The sequence below is a fragment of the Stegostoma tigrinum genome, chromosome 3, assembly GCF_030684315.1.
Source record: "Stegostoma tigrinum isolate sSteTig4 chromosome 3, sSteTig4.hap1, whole genome shotgun sequence".
NCBI lineage: Eukaryota > Metazoa > Chordata > Chondrichthyes > Orectolobiformes > Stegostomatidae > Stegostoma > Stegostoma tigrinum.
The window spans coordinates 7,966,766-7,984,490 of NC_081356.1; the positions used below are offsets into that span (position 1 = coordinate 7,966,766).

The 17,725-nt window shown below is 41.6% G+C and overlaps 1 protein-coding gene across 5 annotated transcripts in view; it reads left to right on the forward strand.

Annotated features, from left to right (window-relative positions):
• LOC125451284 (ELAV-like protein 2) overlaps positions 1 to 17,725 on the forward strand; it is a 108,846-nt gene that overhangs the window by 74,665 nt on the left and 16,456 nt on the right. For all 5 annotated transcript variants that reach the window (XM_048528247.2, XM_048528250.2, XM_048528251.2 and 2 more), the window contains 2 exons: positions 2,162 to 2,315; positions 14,448 to 14,673. In XM_048528247.2, coding sequence (XP_048384204.1) covers positions 2,162 to 2,315; positions 14,448 to 14,673 — 380 coding nt within the window. The remainder of the gene's footprint in view (positions 1 to 2,161; positions 2,316 to 14,447; positions 14,674 to 17,725) is intronic.

Consider the following 17,725-nt stretch of genomic DNA (forward strand, 5'->3'; position numbering starts at 1 on the left):
CTGTTTGCCCTCCCCTTTTAGAACCTTGTACACCAGTTGCTGGAATTATGCATGCAGGTGCATCAGATGGTGAAAAGGCAACTTCATGTTGGCCCTTGCAGTGACAGGATTCAAAAAGTGTCTTTTAAAAAACAAAACCCCAAAAAATTTGGATGCTGTAAATCAGGAACAAAAACAAAGTTGCTGGAGAAAGTCTGGCAGCATGTGAAGGAAAAATAGAGCTAATGTTTTGGGACCGGTGAACCTTCCTCAGAACAGTAGGAATGTCCAACTGCAGTCATGCATGGCCTTGCTGAGATCTCTCATGGAAGATTGTGTGCAGTTGTGGTCCCCTTTTTTAACCTGAGGAAGGATGATCTGACTGCGGAGGGAACTCTGTCTGTAAAGGTTTGCTAGCCTGATTCCTGAAATGGTAGGGACAGTGTATCAGTTTGGAGTATTCTTATTGGAGGTTAGAAAAATGAGGGGAATTTCCTGGAAACCTATGAAATTCTAACAACTAGTCAAGGCAAATGTGGGAATGATGTTTCCATCGTTCTGGACTCCTTGGTCACAGCCTAAGGGTGTGGGGTAAACTTCAGGACGAAGGTATAGCAAAGTTTTCTCACTTCTGTGGTGAGTCTGGAATGATCTGTCACAAAAAGCGGTTTAAGACAAAGCATTAGAATGTTTAAGAAGGAATTGGAAATGGTCTCTGGGACTAAAGGCCTTACAACTTGGCCCTGACCATAAGGTGCATTTTGATTTAAAATATCAAATGCTTTTGTATAGCCATACACTAAATCCTTGACTCCAAAGGCATTGTGCCTAATTCAGCCTGTCATTAAGTGACCCTCTAATGAGGTGTAACTGTAGTGTTAATCCTGGGTGTGCTTAAACTGTTCAAGGAGAATGATAATTATTTTTAACTGCGTCATGGCACAAAAAAACACCCACTATCAACCATTTCTTTTGACTGCTGCTCTTTCTTTCTTTTGTAAAGTTTTTAAGAGTTTCTTTTTTGGTTGAAATATCTAAACGCCTGCTGAAGACCAACCAGTATCAATTTGACCTATGGGGTTTAGTTTATTCAGGTTGTCACCTGACATTTCCTCCATTTTCTTGGAGGTTTGGGTAGGTGATGGGCAAACAGTCAGAATCTGCAGTATTAGCCTTGTACAAAATTGGAAGAGCTACTGAAGGAAGTTTTGGCAGCTCAAAGAACCAGATTGTGGCTGGATGAGTAAATTTCTGACATGTAAAATGAATGCGTAGCTTCACAAATTGTTCGATCTTTAATCGCAGCTTTGGCTTGCATTTGCCACCCAGTGTACACAACCAATCCATTTTAAGCTAAGACGTTCTGATTATCCACATGAATGAGTTTAACCAATTGTTAGTTCACAGTTAAAAGGAAAGTAATTCACTGCCTCAGACAAGGGGTTCTTATTTGTGCTAGATATTCTGATTCTAATGCAGTGTTTGTATTGGGTCTTGATATTGAACTAATTCTATCACACCAGTGAAAATATTGATCACAATTCAGAAACATTGTGATGACAGTATAATTTGTCTTCAAATAATTGGCTTGCTAATGTTCTTCAGGGAAGGAAACTGCTATTCTTACCTGGTCTGACCTACATATGACTCCAGAACCTCAGTAATGTCATGGACTCTTAACTGCCCATCCTTAATTGCCCAGAGGGCAATAAATGCTAGCCTAGCCAGTGATGCCGTTGTCCTGTGAATGAATAACTTTTTCAAAAAGTTGGCACGTGATACTGGAAATACTCTGCAGGTCTGGCAGTGTCTCTGCAGAGGATTAGTGTTTCAAAGATCAACCAAAACATTCTAGTTCTGTAATTGCTGCTGGAATTGTGTATTCTCAGGATCGGCAGCATTTTTGCATTAACTGCTTTTAAATTGGTTTTTTAAAATCAAGCTGGGAAAGCCATTGAATCAACTAAAGCCATTTTAAGTTTTTGTCCTTGTGTTCTAACTGATCTTGTACTTGGTTACCCTGAGATGCCAACTATTCTTTCAGATGCATTTGACCCTTCCCTGTATTTCCAGTTTGTTGTTTTTGTTTTATATCATAATGAATCGTCTTTGTGAAATCTGCTTTGACATTCATACTATTTTCTTTTTGTAAGTTTTTATAAATAATGCTATCATTTCCCAGGTTTCCTATGCTCGTCCCAGCTCCGCTTCCATCAGAGATGCAAATTTGTATGTCAGCGGGCTCCCAAAAACTATGTCCCAAAAAGAACTGGAACAGCTTTTCACTCAGTATGGACGCATAATTACCTCAAGGATTCTTGTAGACCAGGTCACTGGTAAGTACATGACCACTGTTAAACATATCCTTCAAGAGTGGTTGTACAGTTCTTTCAGTTCTCACTATCTTGCCTGCAGGACTTGTTGAGGGCTGAGAGATGTGGGCCAGAAAATGTAATTTTCTGCTAGAATTGTTCATAAATATGCATGGGCAAAAATAGATTTAAGAGCTCACGCTGACTTGAGTCATTTCCCACCCTGGAGGTGCAGGTTTGAACTATGCTTTCATGGCTGGTGAAGTAATAAATTTAAAGCAGTTATAATCTTTATTTTAAACCTGCTATAGAGGATGATGTTCTAATCCTTATTGTGTTGCTAAGTGTTTTTAAATTAAGCAGGAATGTAAAGCAAACTTAAAAGGCTTAGAAATGGGGCATGTACTTATAACAACAATCATACTTTCAACATTGCAGATGTGCTCCTACTGCATAAAGCTTAGTATAGATAGGTACTACTGCGTGATTTGTTTGGAATTCTGTTTTAACGAATGAAAGTTTCTGTATTACTGCAATGCAGATGGAGGGAAATGTTCAAATTATGAATATCTTTTTTCGATGCTGAAAGCTCCATCTAGGAGAAAAATGGATTGAGCCATTGAAATCCTGATTTCTTTACGCTACGTATGCAGTTTGAGTGCTTTTATTGACATTTGAGCATCATAACTAAATGTATTCACACTATTGGATACTCTTGAGGCTGGCCTTGCTTTTGAACAGATTATTTTGAAGGTGTTAGTATTTTCTGCCTAGCTGTCTCAATAGGTTCATCTCTTTGAACAGATGTGATTTGGCTCTGCCTATGGCTTCTAGTTCTGGTTAATGGAAGCAACAGCACTCCTCGTGCTTCAGCCCAGATCTTTGGAAATCTTGTGTTAGGTGAAAGCTTGCAGATAAACTAGTGCTTTCCTACTACAAAGGGGGAAAAAAAATTGGCCTATTCCTGCCTGCAACGTACTACTCAGCCCCTTGAACTTCCAGTAGCAGTATCTGTGCGCTTTGGTTGCATATTCCCTCCTACTTTGGGCTAGGAAAGATCTGAATTTAAACTTTAAAAACTTTTAATTGAGCTGTCATCTACCAGTTTTGGATAAAAAGCTCCACACCTTGCATTTGGCAATATTTTGCCATTTAAGCTGTTTCCTCTCTATTATAATAGTGACATTTAGCTTTTTACAGAAGAAACGTTCCACACGATGCCTATGTATGACTCTAAGAGTTCGTAGCTACAAAGTGGAAGCCCATGGAATTGAAGGCAAATTACTTTCATGGATAGGAAATCAAGTGAGTGGCAGGCAACAGAGCTGGAGTAAGGACAAGTATTCAAATTGGCAGGATGTGACCAGTGGTATCTTGCAGGGATCTATGCTGGTGCCTCAATTATTCGCAATATTCATTGACATGCATAACAGCATTTCTAAAAACAAGTTAAATGTCAAAACTTGCTGATGACAAAATTGACAACACTGCCTTCAGTGCTGCCCAACAGCATAAAATTACAACAGGGTATTGATCAATTAACTGCATGGGAAAAGTGGTAGCAGACGGATTTTATTATAAGCAAGTGTGAAGCTATCATTTTTGGACTGGAAAAGGATAGATCAGGGCATATTTTTGTGCATTCTAAGTTAAATACAGTAGATGCCCATCGAACTTTGGGAGTTCAGGTGCTAGGTCTTCAAGAATGCCACTAACAGGTGTGGAAAATCGTCAAGGCAGTTAACGAGATGCTGTGCTTCATATCAAGAGCTGGAGCATAGAGATGCAGATGTTATGCTACAGTTATTCAATACCCTGTTTAGACCCTACTTTGAGTACTGAGAGAAGATCTGGGCATTGCATCGGAGAAAATTCAACACAGATTTACAATTATGATGCCTGGCCTTCAGAGGTTAAATTGTGAGGAGAGACTTGACTTCTAAATTCTAGAGAATAAAGACTTAAGTGGTGATCTAATCAAGGTCTTCAGTATTTTAAAAAGGGAAAGAACAGGACAGGTAAAGATATTTCCACCAGTTGAAAATTCTAGAGCCAGGGGCATTTCATTAAAATTAGGGCCAGGTCATTTTATAGAGATGTTGCAAAACTCCTCTACACAAGTATAGTGAAGATTTTCAAATTGCAATAGATGCTAATTTAACTTTTCAAAAAAAAAATCCATCTCAGAATTAAATTTATGAAGCAAGGCTATCAAGGGACATGGGCCCAAACAAGGCACGAGGAAACTGGGGCACTATGAGGGCTCAGTGGCTGGCACTGCTGCCTCACAGCGCCAGGGACACCGGGTTCGGTTCTGCTGTTGGGTGGCTGTCTGTGGGGAATTTGCATATTCTCCCCATGTCTGTGTGAGTTTCCTCCCACAGTCCAGATATGTGCGGGGTGGGTGGCCATACTAAATTGCCCATAGCGTGTTCAGGGATGTGTGGATTGGGTGGGTTATAGGCAGATGGGATGCTCTGTGGGTCAGTTTTTGGCTTGTTGGGCTGAAGGGCCTGTTTCCACACTGTAGGTAATCTAATCTAATCACTGAATACATGTGATTCAGTTAAGTGCTGGTCAGATGCATGATGTGTCCTGGATGAAATGTTTACAATGCTGAGTTGATGACAAGCAGAGAAAACAGATCCTGATTGCTATTTTTTAAAGTGCCTTCAGGGGAATCGGTCATTTTGGCTGAAAGTGGTCTTAGTCTGTGAAACATCAAGTTGATATTGTGCTGAGGAAAAATAACAACTAATCAGATTGACAAGTTTAGCTCCAGACTCTGAAAGAAAGAGAAAAATCTCAGCAGGCCAAGGAAAGGAATTGGATAGTGTCTGTTAACCAAAAAACTAAAGAGTGGAGATATTTCTAAATGGTATTTCTCTGGGACTAACTGTTTGTAAAACTTGCATGAAAGTTAAATTTAGAAAACACAGTCCTGTGTATTTTTCCTTTTGTGTAGTATACTTAGTGATCTATTGTAAAAAAAATTTGCAGTCTGGTGTATGCATATGTTCAGTGATTATACATGATAATAATCAACTTCAAAAATGAAGTGGTCCACCAAGCCAGATTTTATTCTGCAATTTGATTTATCAGCTGGTATAACCAACATATTTACATTGCAGCCATATTAAATGTTAACCTATTTAATACATGCTGCAAGACATTTAGAGTTTGATTAGCTATTTGACAACATAATGGGTCCTTCTGAGGCGTAAGAATTCAAAATCAAAGGAAACAGGAGACCGAATTACCACAGGAAATGTCATCCTCATTGGCTTTGTTTTCTTTTTGGAATAATGATTAATCAATGGTAGCATAGCAGCCATTTTAAGTTTTGGTCCTTCTAAGACAGGCGGCAAGATGGAAATACAACAACAACTTTGAGACACACCATTAGAGATAGTTGGATATTATAGAAGAAAGGTAATCCAGTTAAAAGAACTGTTAGGCTGAACGAGTCTATGATGGGCCACAACTTATAGTAAAGAAAACTTATAGAGCTTTCTACTTATTCAAATATCTCTATCTACTATGGTGTGATTCAAATCCATGTACCTAGATCTGCCTGGGATTCTGGAATGCTTGTCACATTTCACCATTGCCTCCCTACATAATTCATTTTGAAGTAAGAATTGATCAGCTGCAATTTTCAATGCTTTCACCTTAAAAAGAAAATTCTCAAGCGATCCACAGGCCTGCTATAACAGACTGGTGTTGTTTTAATGTTTATATCTGTACTATTTTAACCTTTCTATCTGTAGTTTACCAAATAGGTATATAATATAGGTGCAACGGTAGTAGATTCACCAACTTTAGGTACATTTAAGTCAACATTGGATTAGCATATGGACGTAAATGGAATAGTGTAGGTTAGATGGGTTTGAGATCAGTATGACAGGTCAGCACAACATCGAGGGCCGAAGGGCCTGTACTGTGCTGTTATGTTCTATCTATTAAACTCCAACCTGCCCGTTTTCCTATACCTTCAACTTTTGGTAGGTGGTAACGTAGATAGACATAATGTCACTGAAGTAGTAATAATTGACTACCAGTTTTGGTAAGTATCAAATCCTTCCACCCGTGGCAAATCTGAAAATTGGAATTCTGTAAAATTTACAATTAAACTCTCGTCTAAGGATGACAAGAGCATTATCGATTTATTGTAAATTATTTCAGAAATGATTTGCTAGTGTCACTTGGAGAAGGAATCCTGCCATCCTTACCTGGCCTAGTCTGCATGTGGCTTCAGACACTGTCAATATAGTTATTGGTCAACTAGCCAGCCAGTGCCCACATCCCATTGATTGCAAATGCCCATCGACCACAATTCTATATATTTTATCTACTGATCCTCTTTGTAATGTTATAACCCTGCCTACACTAATGTCGCCAATCTTTTATCAGCAAACTTTGTATATAACCCTCAACTGCCTTGGCTAAATTTGAGGCCCCAACAAGTGAAACAATGGAAGGTGGGGTGGGGGGGGCGCGGTGGTGTGCGGGGTGAGGATGCAAAGTTTAACAGCAATAGAGACCGACTAGCCCTAGGATCCACAAGATTTCTTTCCCAAAATAAATTTTAAAAGGAAGGTCAGGAAAACTGCAGTGGCTTCTGTCAAACCTGATTTTGAATTGTGAGGAGGTAACCATCTTACAGGATCTGAGAATGTCTTTGCCTTCTAGAAGTTCATTATCATCCTGAACTGTTCCTCTTCAATAAATTTTGAAGGCACAAATTATCCATCTTCCTGTTAGGTGGTGTGTGCTCACCTTGGAAGGGCTTTGGTAGTGACAAGAACTGATGTGGTTTTTATTTTAGAGAAGGGAGATGGGAGTGAAAATTGAGGGTTTGGGGAGGAATCTGGGGAGTCTTGTACCTTTTTTCCCGACATGGAGAAAAGGATGTGGAATGTCTTTGAGCATTGACTACACTAGTCCTTTGAAAAGATTTTCAGAGATTCTTGCCCTCCATGGCCAGATGCTTGCCAAATAGCCGCTCTCCTGTTTCTCGTCACTGTCCATGATTCAGTGCTACAGGAGCAATAGTCACTACTGTTTCTTCTGTACTTTCAAGGCTATTGAAAAGTGTTGTGTTTCATGCCTTCCTGCTGGCTTTGAAATATTAGGCTAACCATCCTCACCTTTCCATGGATTGCCACCTTGCTGCATTGGAGAAGGTGATGAGCCATTGATGCCAAGAGAAAGCTATTGGGAGCTCTCAGTTCCTGGCAGAGCCACATGACCGGTAAGGTCTGAGGATAGAAACCAGACAAAGCACAATCCAAAAGAAGTACTGAGTGATGGTCCAGGTGACAGAAAATTCAGTACCATTGATAGCTGTGACCGATGAAGGCTTTAACAGTAGAGACATCCCAGGTTATCAAGGTTTCCCTGCCACTGGAACCGGATCTACCTTCTGGGCTTATCAGTGATAGGCAACATGGTTTTGTACAGGGAAGGTCATGTCTTACCAACTTAATAGAATTCTTTGAGGACATGACAAAGTTGATTTGAAAAGGCTGTAGATGTCATATACATGGACTTCAGTAAGGCATTTGATAAGGTTCCCCATGGCAGGCTGATAAAGTTGCATGGGGTCCAGGGTGTGCTAGCTAGATGGATTAAAAAAAACTGGCTAGGCAACAGGAGACGGGGTAGTACTAGAAGGGAGTTTCTCAAATTGGAGACCTGTTACCAGTGGTGTTCCACAGGGATCTGTGCTGGGACCACTGTTTGTGATACATGTAACTGATGTGGAGGAAGGTGTAGGTGGCCTGATCAGCAAGTTTGATGACATGAAGATTGGTGGAGTAGCTGATAGTGAAGGGGACTGTCAGAAATTACAGCAGAATATAGACAGACTGGAGAGTTGGGCAGATAAATGGAAGATGGAGTTCAATCCAGGCAAATGTGAGGTGATGCATTTTGGAAGATCAAATTCAAGGGTGAACTATACAGTAAATGGAAAAGTCCTAGGGAAAATTGATGTTCAGAGAGATCTGGGTGTTTAGGTCCATTGTTCCCTGAAGGTGACAACGCAGGTCAATAGGGTGGTCAAGAAGGCATATGGCATGCTTGCCTTCATTTGGTCGAGGTATTGAGTACAAGAATTGGCAGGTCATGTTGCAGTTTTATAGGACTTCAGTTCGTCCACATTAGGAGTACTGTGTACAATTCTGGTCGCCACATTACCAAAAGGATGTGGATGCTTTGGAGATGATGCAGAGGAGGTTCACCAAGATGTTGCCTGGTATGGAGGGTGCTAGCTATGAAGAGAGGTTGAATAGATTAGGATTATTTTCATTAGAAAGACGGAGATTGAGGGGGGGACCTGATTGAGGTCTACAAAATCATGAGGGGTATAGACAGGGTGGATAGCAAAAAGCTTTTTCCCAGAGTGGGGGACTTGATATCTAGGGGTCATGAGTTCAAAGTGAGAGGAGCAAAGTTTAAGGGAGATATGCATGGAAAGTTCTTTACACAGAGGGTGCTGGGCTCCAGGAACGTGTTGCCAGCGAAGGTGGTAGACGCAGACATGTTAGCATCTCAAGATATATTTGGATGGGCAGCGAGCAAATGGACAGACCATTAGAAAATAGATTACAGGTTAGACAGTGGATCTTGATCGGCGCAGACTTGGAGGGCCGAAGGGCCTGTTCCTGTGCAGTAGGTTTCTTTTTTTGTCAGGGACTATATTTGCTCATGTGCCGGTCTTCCCACGTTGAGATGTCCTGTACAATGTGTCTACTGAGGAGAAGGAATCAAGAACAATTGGACTGAGAAAATTGAAGTTGCAATTCCTTGCTGATCAGCATGATACCCCAGTATTTCTTCAGTGCCACCAAGTCAATATATGGGCTCAACACCTTTTTTTGGTCTCAAGCTGGTGTAGACTAAGGATGGAACCCTTTTTGAGAGATGCAAAATGTCAGCCTCCAGTGGAGAGAATCCAAGCTGAGATAGTTTAGGGTGTGTTTGAGGAAGTACCCTGACTCCCCATTTGAAGATGATATTGGACTTACACCTAATTTGACAGAAGCTGAAGCCACCTTTCAAACGTGAAGAATGAAAAACTGCAAGAGTGAATGGGATTCCAGTAGAAATTTTCAGACTTGGAGGTGCAGAGCTTACTCGACTTCTCAACCATTTCTGAAAATCTGGAACAAGGAAATACCCTGTTGTGTGCTGCCATTGTCATGGCACATCTTATGTGAAAGACTGTGTGGTAACTAAAGAATCCCATTACTCTCCATCACCAGGAAGATCATTGCCTGAATCCTTGTTAGGCATGGTGTTTTCCATCGGAGAAAATGTTTCCTTGAAAGTCAGTGAGGTTCTTGCCTATCCATCTTACTATAGATGTGATTTTCTCTGCTTGGCACATGAGACATGCCTGGAACAACACCAGGAAGGAATCTTCGATTTGGTCTTACAACCTTCCTGGAATTGGGCTGAACTTTAGTTGGTCTCAACCTCGACTCCAATCCTTTACCAACCTGTCCGAGGGAAAGTTCTCTTCTATCCCTGCATGAAGATCAATGGAGAAATCCTCCAAATGCAGAGTTAGTTCTTGAAGATCGATAGTGGATTTCCACAACCTGCAGGCCCTGCCTTTGTACACCTAAAGATGACAGTTTTTGACCATGACATCCTGTGCTGATACCCAAGTCCTTGTAAAAGAGAGTCAGAAAGATGCCTGCCTTATACGTCTGAAGCTTGAGATGACCAGTGCTATTTGAGCCGGATTATCTCATCACCTATGAGGATAGGCAAAACTAACATGAAACATCCTTGAAGCAGCCATTAGCACTAGCTGCCATCATCTGAAACCAACTTCACTGGACCAACCACATTTTTACGATGGCTGAACTCTGCTAAAGCAGATCCTCTTTGTCCATCTTGAAGGCTCAATACAATGAAAAATCTCAATGCATTGGGAGATCCATGTTCAGAAGAAACTGACTGAGGAGCTTCCTGTATGAGGGGAAAATCTCTTGCTAACAGGTGTTCAAAAGGAGGTGAAGAGAAATCTGAGAAAGGAATGCCTGATAATTTAAGGTTGGAAGACTAACACCACCTCCCAGAAATGTGCCAAATTTTGGTTAAAGGTATGGCTCTTGGATCTAGTTCATGAGCCAGGCAAGCATTGTAGAAGCCGGACCATGGAAAATATTGAGTGCACATTCATACTCAGCTTGTGAGTTATCCTGTCTTCCCCCACCACCCCCCCGCCCCCCCCAAAAAAAATCAGGACAAGTGAAAACATGCTTTATGTAAGCAGAAAAATCAACCAAATTATGCACCAATGATAATGGGAACTGCAAATGCTGGAGAATCCAAGAGAAGAAACTGAAGCTGGATGAACACAGCAGGCCAAGCAGCATCTTAGGAGCACAAAAGCTGACGTTTTGGGCCTAGACCCTTCAGAGAAGGGGATGGGGAGGGTGCCCTGGAATAAATAAGGAGGGCAGGGGGTGGGGGGGGGCGGGGGGAAGGAAAGAGGCGGACTGAAGATGGAGAGGAGAGTATAGGTGGGGAGGAGGGGGGGGTAAGATAGGTCAGTCCAGGGAAGGCGGGCGGGATGAGGTAGTAGGTAGGAAATGGAGGTGCGGCTTGAGGTGGGATGAAGGGATGGGTGAGAGGAAGAACAAGTTAGGGAGGCGGAGACTGGCTGGGCTAGTTTAGGGATGCAGTTGATTGGGGGGGGGGGGGGGGGGGTCGTCATCTCAACACTCCTCCCCCCCGCTGCATCCCTAAATCAGCCCTGCCTGTCTCCGCCTCCTTAACCTGTTCTTCCTCTCACCCATCCCTTCATCCCACCTCAAGCCGCACCTCCATTTCCGACCTACTACCTCATCCCGCCCGTCTTCCCTGGACTGACCTATCTCCTCCTCCTCTTTCCCCCCCCTCCCCACCTATACTCTCCTCTCCATCTTCAGTCCGCCTCTCCCCCCCCCCGCCCTCCTTATTTATTCCAGGACCCCCTCTCTGAAGGGTCTAGGCCCGAAACGTCAGCTTTTGTGCTCCTAAGATGCTGCTTGGCCTGCTGTGTTCATCCAGCTTCACACCTTTTTTGTCTCAAATTATGCACCTACATTTAGCTCCCTAGCTTATTACATGTTGCCTCCTTTAACTTTATAGGCATGCCCTGGGTTGCAAACAGGTTCCCTTGAGCCTATCTGCAAGTCAATTTTGTATGAATGTCAGAACACAGTGCTGGACAAAAAAAACCATTAAATACAATGAAGCATTCAAATATTAAATCTTTAATGCATTCCTGTTTCAAGATTTTGTTCAACATCCCAAACAGGGATACATTAAAGACTCAGTATTTGTAACCTGAATGTGTTTAATTTGGGGACTGTCTATGAATATGTAACTTTAGTTTCTTCCCTTTTCTCAAAAACTTGACTCCAAATTTAGTGCTGTATTGGACTAGGTGATATAGCTGTTTGGTGCACATTCTTTAGGTCTTTGGAGCCCTGAGGTTTCCCATTATAGGGGCAAAACCATGAATTTTATTGAGCCCTTGCTCAAATCGGAAGATTGTTAAACTTCATTGCTTTTTGCATGGCTAAATAGTTGTTTTGTTCCAGAGTAGCATTGTAGTTCTGGTTTGAAAATAACTTGGTTGCTATCCAATTTCTGCAAAACTTAACATAAAGCTAGTTACTTACAAATTGTGGAGACTAAAAAGTATTTTTACAGATGCATTTGGTTAGTGTGCATGTCACTGTCTCTGTCAGCATTGTTGCCCCTTCCTAATTGATCTGCTCTGAAATGTGAGCTGCTGCGTAGGCCAGCTGCAGTCTGGAAGTGGTTAGGCATGTTTCTGGTGCTACTAAGGAATTTCCACAGTCATGACTAAAGTTGGTGTCGTCTTTTTTGGGCATGTCCAATTTTAACATCCTGTGACAGCTTTCAAACTGCTGACCTGATTTAGTTCAGGTTGTGAATTGTCTGAAACTGCATAGTAGATTTTAAAGTACAAAAAGTAATCTTTTTTAAACCACATTTTTTTTCTATGTAACCTTTTTAATATCAGTGCATGTTGGGGGAGCTGGGTGTCTGGTATGCCTACTGAACATTGTGAAGCTGATTTCAAATGAAAAATAAATGCATTCTGGAATTGTTGCAGTGTATCCTTTTGGCTAAGGGGGAAAATTTATTCAAATATAGTCTCTAGGTATTGGTACTTAAGGTCTGAATAAATGACCAGTCGAGCTTTCATACATAGTGAGCAGTGTATTCTGTGAGCTACTTTTATGTCTCTTTCTGCACGTTTATTCATCATTATACTATTTAGCTATATGCCTTTGATAGTAAATACATTCTAGGTGGTTTTAATCACTTGGGTAATATTCCTTCTGGCTCCTTTGCTGCCAATGAGGACCCTGTCAAAGCATAAAGCCAAATACTAATGTAGAACCAAATTTGGGCAGCATGGTGGCTCAGTGGTTAGCGCTGTTGCCTCAACGCCAGGGACCTAGTTTCGATTCCACCCTCGGGCAGCTGTGTGTAGATCTTGCACGTTCTCCCTGCGTCTGCATGGGTTTCCTCCCAGGTGCCCCAGTTTCCTCCCACCGTCCAAAGATGTGCAGGCTAGGTGGATAGGTCATACTAAGTGGCCCACGGCGTTCAGGGATGTGTAGATTAGCTGGGTCATAGAGGGGGATGGATTTGGATGGGATGTTCTGAGGTTTGGTGTGGACTTGCTGAGCCTGTTTCCACATTGTAAGCATTCGACAAAAAAAAATCTAAAGTTGTGAACCTGTTTTTAGATGGCATCTCAGGACTAAAATACATGAGGTATTGACCAGTATGAAAATGTTCTGTGCACTTGTATAAAAGTTTACAAAGTAATGTTTCAAGTTTTGGTTGCCACTAATAATTTAATCTTGCTGTTCAAGTGCAACATAAACGTACATTATGCATATGTAGAGGAAGAGGTCTTTAAATGCTACTTTTAACTGCAAAGCATAGTACAGCCTTAATGTACTTAGCATCAAAGTGCTTCAGATTTGCTCCTGCACTCCGATGATTGAAGTCCTGATATTCCCAAAGGATAGCTGCAAAAATTTATAACTTACTGTATAAACAGTGAACCAGATTGAAACCGGACCTTTTCTACCATCTTACTCTCTTGGGCTGACTTTGAAACCAGGTTCCAAGAGAGCAAGGACAGCAACTCTTTTTTACATCGACCTGATCTGGGGCAGGTGAGACTTGGAGTCAGACATTTTGGTGGCAGAGGGGCTGAGAAACCACCACTGCTGCAGAAGTGTTCTGAACTCTACATGATTGGGGTTTCTGAATGATTAGATCACTAAATGCAATTAACTATACTAAATCTGTAATGCACTCAGAATTTGCATCTATCTCTGAAGTACTGTGTACAATATTTTGTGTGGCTGCTAGTGTCAAAATGCTTTGGTGGGGAGGATTGGGTGAGTTGAATGCTAAATTTGATAGCCTTTTTCTTGTGACACTCGTACTAACCCTGTCAAGTCAAGGTAATGTTTATTGCATTTTCCTTTACCTAATTCAAATAGGCTGGATTTGTGGAATTCAGAGACTCAACTGAGGGTACTGCATCAAGGTTTCAAAATTAGGTGTATTGATGTAAACTGGCTAGAGAGTTAAGTGATGTAAAGGAACGTGACTAACTTACTGTAGCACTATGATGCAAGAAAACAAATGTTTTATGTGACTCAAAGCAAGCAATTTTGTTTTGAATATTGATTGGTCCAAAATTACCACTGATTATGCTACCATGTGACACATACTGTGCTGCAGAATTGACCACTTTTGGATTGAGACATTCTATTTGTCAGTAAATTTTCCAAATGCAGTCATCTACCCCGAGATGCATGTCCAAATTTTGCTAGATTTGAGGCTACTACAGAAAATTGCCATGCTTGGGCTTGATTCAGCAAATTTCCAACTTTATTTTGAGGTTTGGAATCTATAAATTCCAGCAAACCTTTTTATAGAGCTTTTTCTTTTATCCCTTTGTTATAGTTTGTTATTTAGTGCTTTGAGTAATTTTTAGCAGAAGATTTGATGATTAACAATTTACCAATTCTGTTTGGAATTGTAGGCTTTAAATGATAAAATTAAACATCATTAATTGATCCTGCTTTTTAGGTGTGTCCAGGGGTGTTGGATTCATTCGGTTTGACAAGAGGGTGGAAGCTGAGGAAGCAATCAAAGGTTTGAATGGACAAAAGCCGCCTGGTGCAACAGAGCCAATCACTGTCAAGTTTGCCAATAATCCAAGTCAAAAGACCAACCAGGCAATTCTCTCTCAGCTGTATCAGTCACCAAATAGACGATACCCTGGACCCCTCCACCATCAGGCGCAAAGGCTAAGGTATGTAACTACCACTCAAAGTTGAGCTCGTTGGACGCCTAGTAAAGACAAGGCTACTTGGAGATTACCAAGAGGCTGAATGAAGTAAAGGAGTATCAGAGATAATGGGAACTGCAGATGCGGAGGCTTGGGGACCGCTTTGCAGAACACCTCCGCTCAGTTCGCAACAAACAACTGCACCTCCAGTCGCAAACCATTTCCACTCCCCCTCCCATTCTCTTGATGACATGTCCATCATGGGCCTCCTGCACTGCCACAATGATGCCACCCGAAGGTTGCAGGAACAGCAACTCATATTCCGCCTGGGAACCCTGCAGCCATATGGTATCAATGTGGACTTCACCAGTTTCAAAATCTCCCCTTCCCCTACTGCATCCCTAAACCAGCCCAGTGCATCCCCTCCCCCCACTGCACCACACAACCAGCCCAGCTCTCTCCCCCCCCCCACCCACTGCATCCCAAAACCAGCCCAACCTGTCTCTGCCTCCCTAACCGGTTCTTCCTCTCACCCATCCCTTCCTCCCACCCCAAGCCGCACCCCCAGCTACCTACTAACCTCATCCCACCTCCTTGACCTGTCCGTCTTCCCTGGACTGACCTATCCCCTCCCTACCTCCCCACCTACACCCTCTCCACCTATCTTCTTTACTCTCCATCTTCGGTCCGCCTCCCCCTCTCTCCCTATTTATTCCAGTTCCCTCCCCCCATCCCCCTCTCTGATGAAGGGTCTAGGCCAGAAACGTCAGCTTTTGTGCTCCTGAGATGCTGCTTGGCCTGCTGTGTTCATCCAGCCTCACATTTTATTATCTTGAATGAAGTAAAAACTGTTTTAAGCGTGCTAACACCTGGATGTTGACTTGCATTACCCAGTTTAGTTTAAAATGTAATGTATGTTTGTGTAACATGAACTTTTGATGCCCTGCTGATTGGCTCACTGCTAATGTGCTTCAGTGTAGTATATCCATTTTATGACGGCCATATTTTGAATACACCCAGTACTTAGTACTATTGCTAATGATCTGTGGTATTTTTCTATCTGTTTTAGTATCTTCAACTGACTAATTGATATTCATTTTGCTTAGCCTCTGTATACAAGTCTTGACCATTATCCAGGAAAAGTATACATCTTGATATTGACAGCTTGTATGTTTGTTCCTTCTGCCCAGCTGTGTACCTCCAACAGCTCCTATCTGTCTATAATTCACACCATGAAATGTTGATTTACTCAGTTGATGCTCATGTTACCGTAGCATCCTTCATTTTTTTGTGAAATCCTGATTGCTGTTGAGACAACTTTCAACTTCCATCTGCTTCCTAAAAGTACATTTTAGTTTTTGCTTCCTAAGTTGATCAGGTGGGTGTGTAACATTGATTTAGTTAACTTTTTAAAGACTAGCTGAAGCAGAACTAAAGTCACCATCAGGAGCTAGAAACCCAGTTGCAATCTGAGGCGACTACCAGCAAGCAGTATTTCTATTCCAATTGTCCATTTTTTAAAAAACAACAAGATCGGGGGCCGGGCGCAAGGCAGTTGAGGACTTAACATTGCCTGAGGTTTTTGATTATCCAGCTTGAGTTTGTCCTACTTGAAATTCTGGGATTTGGTTTAGATCATCTCTAGAATGGATTTAGTACAGTGACATTAAGTTGAGATGTTGGTTACTAACTCTAGCCCTTTTGCAGCTATCAGCGTGTTTGCAGGTACAAGATCAAATCCAAGGACTATTTCATTGGCCTGATTTGTCACCTTGGGCCATTGCAGTTGGTGCTTGGCAACATGCAAGGCTCATGATACTGGAGCCTGGCCAAGAATTGATATTACCTTTTTTAAATTTCTTCAATAAACATGAATTACATTGTTAATGTAAGACTAACGATTGTGATGTAATTGAGTCAGAACTTTGAGACAGTGGCTAAAAGATGAAAAGGCAGAGATTTTAAGTTTCCGAGTTAAAGCTTTGTTTCTTGGGTTACCCTGACTTGCTTGAATCTGAATGTGGACTAGACAACTAATTTTAAAATTAATGTTTGAGAATTTGTCTAACTTTGTCTGGTTTTCTGATAGCTTGTTTGTTTTTGTGATCATTGTCTGTCCTCAATCTGCAAAATAAGTTGTTTGGGGAAAATTGGCTGTGTGACCAGCTGGTACAGGATGGGGACCAGTGGTTTTTGATGCCTGTTGGACCAGGAATTTTTTAAAATTCAGTTTGTATATTCAGGTATTTCTCCTTTTTCATGCAAGGGGAAAGTTAGTAATTGTCATCCAGCACTCCCTTTTCAAAAGAATATTGGGAAATTGCAGGTTACACACTACTGATAGTGTCAGCAGGAAGAATCATTCCTGTTTTTCTTAGTTAAATCCCATAAAGGTTGTAGTCTTGTTTATTTGCACATTAACTCCTGTTTAATGCTTCTAGATTTAAGCAACATGTCTGGAATTATAATCCTGAGTACGGAAATCTGGTGTGCTGACTGACAAAGCTGGTTATTGGAGGCATTGCGATCCTGAATATGTAATGCTGAAAGGACTTTAAAGACAAGATGAGACAACAAAGTCTAATCCTGTTGGTTTTAATCACAAAGACACCATTTCCCTGACAGGTTTTTTAAACCTGTTTTGCTTTCCTCTTAGCTGACCTTGATGACTATGATTTAACTTAAGTGCCTGCCTATAAGAACTTTGTTTTTGGACTTTCAACTTCAAAATCTTCCCTACTTTGATTTTTCTGTCAGATTTCAAGTTCTCTACAAGATGCAACTTCTAATGCTCAGTTTGAATGCACATAGTAGACATTATTTCATTTGGTCACTAAATTTACTGGGATGCAAAATAACACAATGTTCTGGATAACAAAGTGTGAAGCTGGATGAACACAGCAGGCCAAGCAGCATCTTAGGAGCACAAAAGCTGACGTTTCGGGCCTAGACCCTTCTTCAGAGAGGGGGCTGGTGAGAGGGTTCTGAAATAAATAGGGAGAGAGGGGGAGGCTGACCAAAGATGAATAGAGGAGAGTATAGGTGGGGATGGGATAGTTCAGTCCGGGGAGGACAG